General features: G+C 38.1%; 1 protein-coding gene and 1 long non-coding RNA gene across 2 annotated transcripts in view; one reads left to right on the plus strand and one right to left on the minus strand.

Moving 5' to 3' along the window:
- LOC144074086 (uncharacterized) overlaps positions 1-4,835 on the plus strand; it is a 49,317-nt gene extending 44,482 nt beyond the window's left edge. Inside the window, exon 6 of the long non-coding RNA XR_013300236.1 lies at positions 4,256-4,835. This is a non-coding gene — a long non-coding RNA (uncharacterized LOC144074086). The remainder of the gene's footprint in view (positions 1-4,255) is intronic.
- tmem161b (transmembrane protein 161B) lies at positions 1,305-14,585 on the minus strand. Its single transcript, XM_077600229.1, has 12 exons — positions 14,329-14,585; positions 11,078-11,181; positions 10,373-10,453; positions 9,208-9,305; positions 8,974-9,130; positions 5,996-6,147; positions 5,861-5,921; positions 5,639-5,779; positions 5,373-5,486; positions 4,244-4,418; positions 3,760-3,856; positions 1,305-3,645 (listed from the first exon to the last, which is right to left on the minus strand). The coding sequence occupies exons 1-12, from the start codon at positions 14,329-14,331 to the stop codon at positions 3,371-3,373; spliced, it is 1,458 nt and encodes a 485-aa protein (XP_077456355.1). The 5' UTR covers positions 14,332-14,585; the 3' UTR covers positions 1,305-3,370.
- Positions 14,586-15,494: the final 909 nt, after the last annotated feature.

Consider the following 15,494-nt stretch of genomic DNA (forward strand, 5'->3'; position numbering starts at 1 on the left):
GAATGTAATGGCCCAGTTTGGCCACTTGGCCCAACAATGGCACTCAAGGCCTTGTATTATGTAGCTCGATGTAATTCCCAGAGGTCGAGATTGCAAGCATTTGCCATTTCTACACCCAATCCTTAATTCTGGCAAGGACACAGAAACAAAGGGAACTAAATTGATATCCACTGACTGTCAAAATCAATAGCAGTTTACACAAGGACACATATCATGACTCCAGTGGTGTTAAATAAATAAATAAATGGCAAGAGCCATATAAATACTAGAACTAGGCACTGATCACAATTTTCTAACCTTTCTCTGATTTTTGAAAAGCCTGACCCTGATTTCTGTTTTTCATTAATAGGATGCACCTTTAACTCTTTCAGTGCCGTTGACAATAACAGAGGTCCAATCATATGGAAATTTATCTTTCTGCTTGGAATTTAGTTTTGTACTAGTAGACGTCCATTTCATTGAAAGTGGGAGGGCTAGCGGTAAATGAATGAATGTCTAATCCAATTATTTTTTTTTTACAGTTACAGTAAACATTAAACATTACCCAGAAACAATACTAATGTTTTTTTAACTGCACACAGTAGTTCACTGTCAAATAATTGAAAAATTATAATTAACTTTACCAATTTTTTTAATGCAGCAGTATTTTACTTTACAAAGAAGCAAACAAAATGTAACTGAAAATCTCATCTCATTTTCTGAACCGCTTTATCCTCATTAGGGTCGTGGGGGGTGCTTGAGCCTATTCCAGCTGACTCTGGGCCAGAGGCACGGGACACCCAGTATAGGTGAAGAATAACAGGTCTCTTAATTCTTTCATTTTTCACATCTTAATACCATTTAATGCTGAAACAGTTCAGATGTGAGCCAAATATGAGTGTTCAATAAACCTGTATTATTTGACTGGACGGATGTCCCGACCAAATGTTAGCACAACAATATGGATAAAAAATGACTTACTCTAGAGCAGGGGTGGCCAAGTCTGGTCCCAGAGAGCCCCTATCCAGTCTGTTTCCCATGTCTCCCTTCAACAACACACCTGAATCAAATAATCAGGATTGATATGAAGCTTCTGGACAGCTTGCTGATGAGTTGATCATTTAATTCAGGTGTGGTAGATGAGGGAGATATGGAAAACAGACTGGATAGGGGCTCTCAAGGACTGGACTTCGCCACCCCTGCTTTAGAGTCTAGAGTCTAGACTCTAGTGACTTGTGCCCAATATCGGCAGTCATATTTTTTTTATGATGGACTTATCACTCATCCCACAAATAAAGCGCCTTTGTGCGCCTTTAACATAAACATATCCACAAATTAAAGAACATAATTTATTTCATGACAAATTATGGTGCCAAAATAAATACATGGTCAACATCAGCACATTACTTTGTAAATCCATGAAACGGAATAAAAATAACATTTATTGAATTTTAATTAATGATTTGAAGAAATGTGAATTCTGAAAGTATCCCAGCTACTTCCCAACTAAACAAGTCAACCCGATAGAATATGATTAAAATTGTCATTCATGTACAAAACTGATTCAAGTGACCAAGTAAGATCTAGTGTTAACCCTTTATAGGGGCGCTCATTTACATCATTGTCTGCCATGAACGGAGTTAGACACCCAATCCATGTTGACTGGTGGATGAAAGAATTTGCCACATCCCAGTAGAAATGGATTGGACGCCGACCTGGAACAATGACACTAAACAATGAGCATTCACAGGGAGTTAGACAATTTTGGAAAAAACCCCAAAATCTTGTTGTTAGGGCCATAAACAGAGGGTAATTCTGTTATTAATTTTATTTAATTCCTAAACAAATTTTATTAATTTATAATGGTATTTATTCATTCTTTTTTTTAAATATATATATATATATATATATATATATATATATATATATATATATATATATGCGCCAGATATTACAGAAAATAACAGTAACCACTTGCCCTATAAAGGTTTAAAAACATGTTTACAGATGTAGAAATATTTAATAAATACAATGTAAAGATCAGTTAAAAGCAGTCATTAGAACAAATAAAATAGTGTGACCACAGTGTAGCAGAATGGCAAAATGGAAGTGTGGGGTGATTAGAGGTATAATAAAAAAAATCATTTCATGTTCACAAATTACGCAGGCTTGATACATTCAGTTTGTTTCCCATTGTGTAAAGTAAAAACATGATATGAAGGGACTCTCTCATTATAAAACTTGAAGGTGCTATAAACTCAAAGGAAAAACAAATAAATTGTTGGATTGGGCCAAAGCAAGGACTATTATTAACAAATCTGGATGCATTAAATGAATAATTTTACTACTATATATATGGTAGGGGTGGGCCAAAAAGCAGTGACAACATCTGGCATTCTAAACCCCACCTAAAAAAACCATCAGACTAAAAGGGTTTTTGCCTATAAGTCAAATGTTTTCAGCACCTATTTTCAAACAGATTACATGTATTATTTAGAAGAAAATTATCAAATTGAGTTTGCAGCATCTTTAAAAGTTTCACATAAATGCAGTAAGCAACCATGATAGCATACCAGTGTTGGATCTTTCTTAAAAGATTTGGACCTTTCTACTCACTTCATATAGGCAAACCATTCTTCATAAATACTGTATTAAAAGAACTTGGAAGTCCTTTATGGTGTGGAAAGTGGTTTGAGACAGCCATGAGAACACTTGGCACCATTGATTATATGAACTCGATTTGTTAAAAAAAATGTAAAAAAAGAAGTGATTAGAATAAGTAAAACAATGAAGGCATTTTCGTATCAACAGTAGTTACAGGCCGACCCTCCTGCCTCCCTTTTAAATCGTCACAGCTGCTAGGAAAGTTCTCCACACTCGTGTTTCAGGATGGCTCAGTCATAAACACAAAAACAATTCATGCTGCCTTTTTCCACATATTTGTTTTGAACTTCATTTGGACACACCCATACAATCTTATCAGTCGCACACATCCAATTTTCCCCATCACATTAAGACCTAGTCTGTCATCATATACAATTACCCAAGTAGGGCAGCTATTCTATGTGATTTTACTTGTATGCATGTCTGACACATACACCCCCAAATTCAGTATTATATAAAATAAAATACAAAATAAAAAGCTAAAAACTACAGTTTTTGTAACCATGTCCAGCATTAGATTTAGAATTTACCCACTTAAGTCATGTCTGGAAAAGGAAAAAGAACACTTTTGTTACTTTGTCAGTCATGTGATTTTGATTGTTACTAAACAAGAAATTTTGTGAAAGTTCAAAAATTACTGAATGCAAAAACACAGTTTTCATCTGCAAAGGAAGCACTGGGAAAAAATATCCGAAGATAAAAATCAGTCAACGTGACAGGCCTCGTTTTACGCCGCCATGAGATACTGATGGTAAAAGAGGCCAAAGAGGGACGTGGAGAAGAGGCAGGCGGCAATCCACCACGTGAAGAAAGACAAGAGACCCCGGAAAAGTAAGGGGCTGAAGACGGCTTTCAGACCCACCAGGGCCACAGACAGTTGGGCGACGGAAGCCCGTGCTCCCACCTCCACCGCCGGGGGCACTATTGGTGCTGACGTCGGTACAGAGTCCGTCTGATGTGTGCAAGGCACCTCTTCGGAGCGAAACCCCCATGAGTGTCCACCTGATATTATGAGAGATGTTTTTATCAACACTTTTGACTTCTCTTATTTTGATACAGCTCTTGTATTCGACTGGTGTCTGCTGAGTTGTTAGGACAATCATGAAGCAGGCTCACCTAAGGTTTTTAGCAGCAAAGTTGTATGCAGCAGCATCACCAGAGGTGCCACATACTGGAGTGCGATTACACACAAGTAGTAAAAAACACGGGCAACCTGGAGGACAAAAACAGGGAGGGTGGAGGCACAGTCTTAACTCTTTCAGTGCCAGGGCTGTTTGCCCTACAGTTCAAGTGGATTGAACATCGATCGCACTCAATGATTAAACTTTTGCCCTCTGACGTTGCAAAAGTATTGCTATTTGTTTTAATTACATTACTAAAGTGGAGATGCTTCATTTGAACTCCTCTACATCTAATGGAACACAAAGACTAACAACCCTAATAATAATTTAGGGCAAGGATGTCAAATTCTAAGTCTGCAGTTATGACAGCTTGAAACAATGCTTGACTCTAAATCAAGCACACTTCCAATGTAACAATGACCGAGAAGCAGTTTGACACACTGTCCTAGGGAATATCTAATGAGTATGATGTCAATCACCATCTTCTGCAGGTCGACGGTACTTATGCGCCCCGCCTCTTTCTTCATCTGCTCCACGGACTTCTTTGCCAGGTTGAGGTAGGCCTGCAAATGATGCCTCATCATCGCCAGCCGCAGTGCACACATCAGTATGATGGTCCATAAGCGTAGAGTGTCGTACGTCTGCTCAGCCATCCTGACACCGAGGTAGAGAGAAACTTTGGTGACTCACGGGAGAAGCAGACGCATGAAAAACTTTTCTTTGTTACTGCGACGTCAATGGATCATTTGGACTGTGGTCCACGAGGGAAATAAAGTTGAGGCAATGGGAATGATTGATTTTGTACATGGACTAAAGTCGCAATACACGGCTCTGACCAAATTAAAGAATATTTAAATCTTCCTTAAATATGGACATACTTTGTATGAGTTACCCACGTGCTTTGAATGAATATTCGGTTTAGTAGAAAGTCTTCCCAAAAGAGTAAAATAAGTTATTGTCTGTGCCAATAGTTGAAAGTTATGTAAGAAGATAATGTATTCAGCTTCATTCGTCTGTATGTTGGTGTTCAAAATAATTCAAGAACGAATAAAAGGAAATATCACACTTGCAGGATGTTTGTAATGTGAAATGGAAGTGATTCATTTTTGAGGTTATGAGGTCAAAGGTTGCAAAGGTCTGTATGTTTTGTGTGTGTTTGCATAGATGATAAATCGGGAAGGAATAAAGGGATTGTTATCAAACTTTCAGTATGTTTGTATCCTCGAAGAGAAGAGGTGATTACATTTTGGGGCAATGAGGTCGATGATCACATAAGTCAGGAAAGGAATTTTACGATAACCGAAGAACAAATTATTATCAAACTTGCAGAATATGTTTGTAAAATGAAAGGGAAGGTGTTGATATTTAGGGATCATGAGGTCAAAAAAGAAATTTCACAACAACCTCCTTCATATTCAAAGAAAATGCCCACTCTATCAAACGTGGCAAAGCCTTGAATTTGGCTGCAGTGGAAATTGTAGGGCAGGAATGTTTACTTGCTGAAAATATTGCATGACAACAAGAAAAATAAAAGGTTAAACAACAATATATTTGAAAGCGATGTGTATGGTTTAACCGTGGAACAGAATTTGGAAGTGCTTTACTCACAAAGGCAAGCTGTCTTTTCCCAGAGTGGGGTTCATGATGTAGTCCTTGGTAATGGGCTTCACCCACAGCAGAACCATGATGAGTGGAGACAAGAAGTTGATATGAAGCAACGTTCTAAAGAGGGAAAGACATTACAAGCGCATATGTGGACAGAATTCCTAATTAAAAAATGATTATACGATAGAGTTAAATGATATCAAAGCACTTACATTTACCACAAATCAACAAAAGAACAAACAAGAAAACAAGGAAACACTGCTCCTCACTGTGTGAATTTGCCTGTGGTCAAATTGAGGGCATCCAGATGCATCTGGGCTAATCGCAGGCCAGGGAAGGTTAAGAAGGCTCCAATCAGCGCGCAAAGAATGGCGAGGATTAGCTTGAAGGTAAGTTTTGAAATTGGACCCCTGTGGAAAATATAAAACAACCTTAAACCTGTGAATCATGATCATTTCTGAAGAAAACCAGCTTAGTAAAAAGAAACTCACTGCGACTCCAAGCCCTGGTGCTCCAGAAAATGTAATGCGCTATCAGAGAAGTTGGCAAAACCTTGCAATGAAAACAAACATGCATTTTTACTTGAGACTCACAACAGGATGTAAAAGCACAGAGCGGTATTTCACCTGTTTCCAGACCAAACTCCAAGTAATTCTCAGTAACAATGAGAATGGCCATTGCTTTGACGAAGAAGAAGAAACCAAATGTGATACAGAGGGAGCGTTCACCGCCTTCCTCTAATTTAAAGTAGTGAGTGGTCAGAGAGAACAGGATCTTTCTAAAACAACTGTCAAGGAAATCAGCGGAACATTTGACATGTTAGAGAAATAGCTGCTTTCGTTGATTTATTTTTCTAGAATACAAAGTTGGTGTAGTATTGAATTGAGAGCCTTGTCAAACCTTAGTACAAATAATTTAATGCCGTTGACAATGCCAGTTGAACTAAGGGGCCTGGCAGCGATCATTCAGTATCTGTCAGTCTTCCTAATAGAAATCAGTTTTGTCTTTGTCAACGAGATAAAATGAGAAAAAATATTTCCCCTTGTACTGATCGAGCAATAATTGCTGTATATACAAAACAGTTTCTGATTTCACATGTTCATTTTATCATCAGGTTTCCTGTTTTTTTATGTCACTAAAAATAAGAGTTAATTCAAAAAGCAACGTTAAGATGTTTTTTTCGCACTATTTATCAACAATCTCTTTACATTTTTTATTGTTTATTTTTCCCCCTTCCTTGGATTCAGTTACTTTTGATGGGCTTTTGAATTCATAGTTTAGAGCAGGGGTGGCCATTATGTGGATCGCGATCTACCGGTAGATGACCAAGAAACTATTGGCAGATCGCACGACAACATCTTGATCCCTTCCCTCTGTCGATTGCCTTAGCTATGAATTTGTCATGTCCGCAGTAAACTTTAGCGTGCATCAAGAGTGGATTTTCACCCCTGTTCCCTGCCACTCCAATGCATTTTGATAGTCTAATAGGAGGTATATAATTACATAATTGCTGAGTGGCCTGTAAAAAAGAAAGGTCATGGAAGGTTAACTCCTAGATAAGTAGATCTTGGAGCAAGTTTGAACACCCCTGAAGTAAGTCATGTGTAATACCTTTCCACAAATGTGAAATGTTAGAGGTGCAATCAGTGGATTGTACTCGGGTTCTTCTCGTTTCAGCACAATGTTGTCTAAAGTGTCTGGGGAACAAAAATCTGCACCCGCAGCAGCCCTCCAGGCCCGCTTTGCCCATCCCTGAATTCTAACCCTAACAACAAAGTATTTCGCTGAAGGTTGGCTCATTGAAAAGTAGATCTTGAAGCAAAAAAGTGAGTGCCCCTGGTTTAGAAGATAAGTTTAAATTTTACTAGTGGTCGTTTTATTTTTTATAAACTACCTTTTTTATCCTTCTGTTGTGAATTTAAAGGTGTTTGTCACTAGCAGATGTGCCATCCATTAAAACCGGGAGGGCTAGCAGCGGATGAACGAACGTGGACTATTGCAGTCAATTGCAGTGCAGTTTTTATTTCTACCCACAAGAAGGATTTTTCAATTCTACTTTTGATCATTTCATTTGTTTTGGTTCACGATGATAACCTTGCAAAACAGCCCCTTCCAATCTTTGGAAAAGCAACATTTGACACAGCTCACCTATTCCTCCCAACATTGAACTTATCAACGTAGTTCTTATCAAAGTACTTACAAGAGCACACAGCACTTTTGCAGAGGCTAACAGCACTGTATTGCCCGGAAGGTCTTAAACATTGTCATCATAGACGAAACAGGAAAACTGAAAATCGAGTGCTCCATTAGCACATATATTGAAGAAACACGCACCCTCATATTCTAAGTCATCTGCTCTCCGGTCTATCCTTTCCCACTGAGCACGTCAGGTGCCGCGCTGGGGAAATTTAGGTCTCCAATCTTTGACGTAGCCAGGAAATGACACACCATCTGACCGCGGCGCGCCGAGGTTGACCAGGAGCACCGGAAAAGATTGATTCCTGTGGTTGGCGGCACGGATAATGCATATTATTAGGCCATCATTCAGCGTAGCAAAATAGCAGGGAGCTGTGGACCATAAAGGTGCTGGCAGTCAAGCCTAGTAGGAGATCTCCACATCATTTTACATCCTTCACTGCTGCTTGGATCTACACAATCATGCTGAAATGATTTGGCCTCTCTAGCAGACAAAGAGACACTAACCTGTGGCATTTAATATAGGAGGTTTCAAGTTAAAATGATGGAAATGTGATTGCATGGGGGAGAGCGCATAATGTCCTTTTGTTCAAACTACAGTTGATTCTATTTAAATGCAACCTCTTTCCAATGTGGCAGAAACATAAAATTATTTTATATCTTCACCTAAGAATAATCTTAACCAGTTATATTTAGACAGAAGGTATCATCAGGGCTGCTTGTTTTTACGTATGTTTTATGTAATTAAAAGAGGAACCCACCGCTACCTAAATTGTTTATTCAGAAATAATAAAGATTTCAATTTAAGACTTTTTAAGATATATTTTAAAATGCCAATTATTGGGAAAATACATTTCAAAGCCAATTTTCCCAACCAAAAAAATCAATGCTTTCAGAAAATTTATCAAGATGGCAGTTTTTCTTTTTAAAGATAATTACAGATACATGCTATTTTATTCATAAGAAACCTAAAGGCTTGTATTTTTAGGGCAAGCATTTATGTCTCAAGTGGATAGCATACCAAATAACTGGGGTACACTGTCTGTTAGTCATGATTTCAAGTCATGTATATAAATTATTTTATCATTCTGTTAGGGACTACTTATACATATTATATTAAAGGTTATTGTTAAATGCTGTCATAGTACTCCCGTGATATTTTTCTCCCTTTTCCAGCTGCTCTGAGAAACGTCTGAGAGCCAACTAGAGGGATTTGTCAAAGCTGCTTTTAAAAACGACCTTCTGGCATCATTTTAAAAGCATGGCTACACAAAACAGATCACTTCAAATGGTCTTTGGTTTCCATACGATAGACAGCACTGCATTCACTTGATTCTAATGCACCGTGCATGTTGTCCATTGAGAGAACATTTGGCGTGACATCTAGTAAGGACCGATCCAAGGATACACGACAAAGGCGAGCACGAGCATGGACCAGACCACACTGATGTTCATCTCTCCTGAGGGCTGAGCCACACTGTAGTAGAGCTCCGTGATTAGATAGACCACAGTTGCCGCTACTGTGAAATCAACAAGCCACTGGAACTCTGGGAAGTAGTGCAATGCTGAGGGTACAAGAGGGATATTAATTTTGCAAATGGTATTGATATTTGAAAAGCACAACCAACATTCAATTCAGTACCTAATGTGTCGACTTCAGTGATATATTTTGTCTCCAGTTGCAGATCAATGTCCTTGGGTACCGTTAATGGTTTGTTGTCTATGTGACCATTGTACTTCCTGATGTAAAGAGCATCATTAAAATTAAAATAGAATTCTACTTTCCACACAATTTTAAACTCCAAAATTAGTCATACATAAAACATTGAGCATAGTAAGACAATAATTATCTCACTTTTCTTAGCCCTTCATAGGATAAGTGAATTTTGGTTATTTTAACAAACCTACCCGATAAATTCTTGGACATGACATTTTGGGTCATGTAGTCCACAAAATTAATATTTGGTATACAAGTGTGGTTTACAAAATGTTATGTATACGTGGACACCACCTCTCAATTATAATTACCATCGTCTGTAAGTGAAAACTATGAAAGATTGCTTATTTGGTTCGGTATATTTTTTGTCAATGTTATCTTTCTTTTCGAAGATAGCTCAGAATGAGTAAAGGGATTATGATCAAACTTGCAGCATATGGTTGAAATATATTTAACGGAAGAGATGGTTCCACTCTGGGGTCATAAGGTCAAAGTTCACATAAGCCAGAAAAAAATGGACTCGACTACAAATAAACGGGTTTATCCTTGAGGGTATAATTGTAAAATGAAATGGGAGAAATTACATCTGGGGATCATGAGGTCAAATGTCATAGAGGTTAAAAAAGGGATGAAGTGATACTTTTACACTTATCGGGAACTTTGCTAGCCTCTCCCGGGTGTTTAGCACCATCAATGTCAGCCAATGCGCTAAGTGAGTGTTTGTTCTATTAAAGGTTAATATGAAAGAAATGGGCAGAACTAAGTCACTCACAGCAGGTAATTGAGAGCTACTCTTTGAGCATAAGGAACTATCTGATGGGCCACCGCAGTTCTTCAGTTAAGCCCTGTATGTGCGCTACATTCACTGGACAATGCGATTGTCAGACTCCTGGGTCAAAACACAGCCGAGACACATACACATTTCTTCTCTTTAGATTTTGCCTTTTGTAACTTGAATGTCTTCCGTATTCAGAGACAAAAAAATTGTATGCCAAAAATAACTAGTGGTCAATTTCAAAGCGTCCACTTTTTACTTGCTTCTATAGCATATTTAAATTATGACAACCTCAGCATTATCAAGCATGCATACCTGTCTTTCCTCTTCTGGCCCTTCTGTTTCCCAGCAAGATTCCTCAACTCATCTTCCGTAGGGTGCTGATACCACCGAAGACTAGCACAAATAGACCAAGAGGGAACAAGGGTTAGAAATCAGGACACCATCAAGTATTCATGTCAGAAAAGAATGACAGCTGGCTAGTAGGGAAAAAATAAAGTAAACGATATGCTCACCCCATAAAATGATCAACAGTTTATTGTTATGTGTGAGTTAATCACCTTTCATTTAAAACGAGCAATACAATACCAAATTCTCTTTAATGGAAAGTGCATTTTTCTGAAATTAAAATCAAAGAAATTTAAGATAAGCAGCTGTTTGTGATATTAGAGCCATTTATATCATTTGTATTCTCAAATATAAGAGGCACTTGAGTACAGTTATACAGTAACAAGTATCAAATTAAAATCAGAAGTTTTATTTGAAAAACATGGTATCACTTTGAGTACACGAAACAATTTACAAAAGCATTGCAAAACTCTTTTTTGTTATCAAGAGCATTAAATTCAGTTTCATTTGAAAAAAAAAAGAAATCTTAATTAATTTAGAAAATCATGCTTGGTTAAAAAAAATCAGCTTTTGCCAAATGTTAGCAACTTCAACATGTTCTATTTTCTTTGAACTATTTTTCAAGATACTAAAATGGAACAACAAACAATGCTGTGTGACAAAGTGAATTACCTGCCACTGCAGAGTAGCCATCTTGCGAAGGAATAATGAGGTATGATTTTTTGTATAACACTGGCCATTACCATGGTAACCACCAGCTGCACACCGATCACACCCTGTGAAAATAGAATGGTTTAAATGGCATTTGAATGAAAATAACTCTTCACTTTAGCTTCATGGGATTTCAGTGGCATAGCATAGCAGCATACAACATACAGACGCTCCCCTACTTACGAACATACGACTTACGAACAACGGTACATATGAACATGTCTGCAAATTGCGTTTATGTCGGAAAATGTTCGTAAGTTCGATTTTGTATTTTTTTCCCCGAGTAGTGCTTCTTTCCGCCGCTAATACCGACGCCTGGCGCTGTGAGAGCTCAGCTCACCCAGCATTTACCTTCTTCTGTCCAATTCGTTGCAATGCGGAAGTGCGTGAACGTATCTCCAGTGCGCAAAGAACCTTTTTCATTTGTATCATTAAATATCTCGTGCATCCATTATTGAATATGGTTGGTAAAAAACGAAAGGCTTCTATTGAGGGAGGTGCAACGAAGAGGCAAGCCATTTCATTTGAAACGAGTGGCAATAATAACGAAGCTTGATGCGCGTGAGAGTGGCGAGCGTTGCACGGGCATACAACTGGAATCGTTCGACCGTCAGTACCATTTATAAACAGAAAGATCGAGCAGCAGGACCCAAATATTGAACGTTGCACAAAGTTTTCAAATCAATTGAATGATGCCATACAGTGCTACCGCATCAGTTATGATGAAAAAAAAGAAGAAAACTGTGCAATCGTCGTTAGATTGCTTTTTTCGGCCAGTTTCTAATACATAAATCTCCCTCTCTCTCTCTATACAGTACTGTACATATTCTCTCCATTTTATTAAATGTTTTTTTCAGTACAAACCAATTTGTGTTACTTATACAAGCCTTAAACATACAAATGCACTTATATAAACCTTCAATATACTTATATAGGCCTTAAACATAAATTATAATACAAAATATAGCACTGAATCAACTTACAAACAAATTCAACTTATGAACAATCGCTCGGAACCTAACTCGTTTGTAAGTAGGGGAGCGTCTGTACTGAATATTGGTGAATATATGGAGTTTTGGCCAACACCTAAATACTATATAAGTTTTTACCATGGTAGAAAGTGTACATTATTATTTTTGCTTTAAATTTCAAACATAATACAAATCCTAAATCATTTGTATCACAATGAACAACAGGAAAAGCTAACCAAACTCAATTTGTGACAAAAGAGAAACACAAGTAGCTCAACAACAAAGCCACACAGACCTGGATCAATATTGACTTAATATGGAATAATTCAATCATATTTCCCTCAGATGAGATTTGATGCAATTGCATCTATTGATGTCAGAACAATTGAATTAACTTCGTGTGAATACATAATTCAGTCTGACATCAAAAATGAACTAAATTTGTTTTAATGTGTATTAAACACAAGTCACCCAATACAAAAGAGGTGTGAATGACAGGTTACTAGACCTACCTGTAAAATTGGTCAGAGTTCATGCCTATTTCACCTGGTTTAAGCTCCCAAATCCTGAGTCCATATGCTTTCCTCATCGAAAGAGAGAGAATTCCAATAATAAGGAATTATCCTTGCCAAACATAACATCTCTCGCTCAAGACCCCCGCCTCACATCATCCCAATGTGTGACGTGGTCATGATATATGGGTCAAAAGCACACTTCTTCAAGTTTGCAAGTGGGAGCTGCTGACCAATGGTTATCAGAAACCTGCAAGGAACTCGCCCTCAGGGAAATTGAGCCAGCACGGCTTCTCTTATCTACCCTATCCTGCTTGACCTCCTCCACCTGACAACCAACTGAACTCTGTGGGAGAGGGCAGTGAGTTTTCCACCCATGAAGATGGACTTGGAATCTTATTAAACTTTTTTTCCCCTTTTAAATCGCATGTGTGAATCTAGTGTGGTGGTTCATTCGCCTGACTTTGATGTGTGCAGCGTCGTATCAATTTTCACTCAGGTGCAATGTAATTGTGAGTGTGACTGGTTGCCTGTCTCTGTGTGTACCCTATGACTGACTGGCGTACAGTTTAGGGTATAGTCCGCCTTTCGCTTAAAGTCAGTTGGGATAGGCTCCAGCAACCCACGACCCTGACACGGATAAGCGTTGTTGAAAATTAATGAATAGATGTGAGTCTGTGCAATTTGTTTCATTATAAAAAGGGACTACAATTTTAAAATAGATATAATGGAAAATAACAGCACGATAGTTAACCTATTGTCTGCCTAAGACACCGATAGACAAAACAGAGTAGCTCTAAAAAAAATTCTTATAATATGGAAATGAAAGAAATAGATCACCAGTTCATCAATCAAGCAGTCATTACACTAATTTGCTGTCATTGACAGCGATAGACAACCGATTAATTATGGCGCAATGACTGTCAGTCCTCACATTCAAAATGGATTGGGCCTCTATCTTCAGCAACAACACAGAAAACTTTTTTTAATCCAATGGGGTATCGAAATGGGACACCATAAAAACGTTCCCACATCTTTCACTGGTTACCACTGATGGCGATAGATGTCCAAACATTATAACTGGCAGAGGTAACAGTAAATTATAATTTTACGGTGCCATTGATGACGATAGACATCTGATACATCTTGACTGGAAAAGACTGACAGCAAATGAGTACAACACGTTGGCAAAGACATGGAAGTTGGTAAGACACATTAACTACTCAATCTCCCCCAAAATCAGATGCAATTGAATCCCAATGAGAAGAAGCAGTAAAAAACGAATGAATAGATTGACAATATGCACAAAGGGACACGATACACAATTTAACCTCACAGTCAGTTTAATGTCATCCAGGGGTCAACCAAATGAGTCAGGTGCACTTTAAGGTTAACAGGTCAGCTATCAGCTAACTCATGCAGATTCCAAGAATCGGACAAAATTGACAGCCCCAACAATAATCACTAGGAACTTTTAATAAACCAAACCATTATAGGCTCTTTCAATTAAAACATATTTTGTCTTTGCATGCAGAAAAGAATGAATTGAAGAGAGGTGCGCCTCAGAGTTAGCCACATGTTAGCAAAGCAAGATGCTAAGTCAATAGCACTGGCACGAAATGAATTTAATGCGGGGTAGTAATGGAAATACGGAAAATAAGAATAATACGTAATATGCAAACAATGCAGCCAAGATAACACAATGCATATTGCTCGCTGTCATGCTTACCATGTTGATGCAGTGCAGCTGAAACAGGCACAACACCGACAACACTGAGCACTCCGACTCGGCGAAGACACAGCGAGGAGCACATATGCCCTTCTTGAGACGTTTGTATACAGAATGAATTGATTATTTTAACAGGGCAAATGTCACCGTTTGCGCCGTAGATGGGGTTACATTTTTTTGAATCAGCCCTAATGATTGCCGCTCCGTTCCCAAGTAATTTCAACTGCAGTAGAGGTCACAGTGAAACTCCGGGCATGTAGGTGTTCGATGTGGCGCCTGAAAAAGGAGAATTAGAAAATCGGTTTCAAAATATTTTTAAGTCAGTGTATACTATTTAAAAACCAAATTTATCCTAAATATAACATTTTAAATTTATGTTTGCATGCAGTATGTCCAGTTATTTTAAAAAAATACATACTTTTGGTCAGGCTCTATTTAAAAGAGCTAAACTTGAGTTTTGGATCAAAAGGACCGACCGAGAGGAACGGTTTATTTTTGTTTTGCTTAATTTATAATAATTAAAATAAAAAAAACTTAATACAATAACTCATTTGTTTTTGATTGGCTTGCTGTTGATTTTTTAATTTCAGATATTTTATTTATTACTGTTTCATCATTTTAAAGTATGTGTTTTATTTTCGAATTATATTCCTGTATTATTCCTTGGATGTTTTGATTTCTATTAATTAAGTTTCTGTATGAATTAGTGATTCATTCATTTTCTGTATGGTTCATTCTCAAAAGGTTCGCGGGGGGTGTCGGAGCCTAAAACAGCCAAGTATGGACACCTCATATTGGTGGCCAGCCAGCCGAGGGCACAAGGAGACAGACAACCATTCACGCTCACACGCATGACGTCACTTGAGAGAAATAATGTGTTTAATTAGCGTTACTAAGGGTGTTGATTGTTAATTTTTGCCAAAACAATACTTAAGGATGGCCCGCTGTGGATAGAGTGGTTCGCGCGTCGGCCTCACAGCTCTGGGTCCTGGGTTCAAATCCAGGTCATCTCCGTTTGTGTGGAGTTTGCATTTTCTCCCCGGAACTCTGTGGGTTTCCTCTGGGTACTCCAGTTTCCTCCCACATTCCAAAGATATGCATGGTGGGTGTGCATGGTTGTCTGTCTCCTTGTGCCCTGCGATTGGCTGGCCATTGCTGGGATAGGC

Source organism: Stigmatopora argus, chromosome 5 (assembly GCF_051989625.1).
Source record: "Stigmatopora argus isolate UIUO_Sarg chromosome 5, RoL_Sarg_1.0, whole genome shotgun sequence".
In the NCBI taxonomy this organism is placed as follows: Eukaryota; Metazoa; Chordata; class Actinopteri; order Syngnathiformes; family Syngnathidae; genus Stigmatopora; species Stigmatopora argus.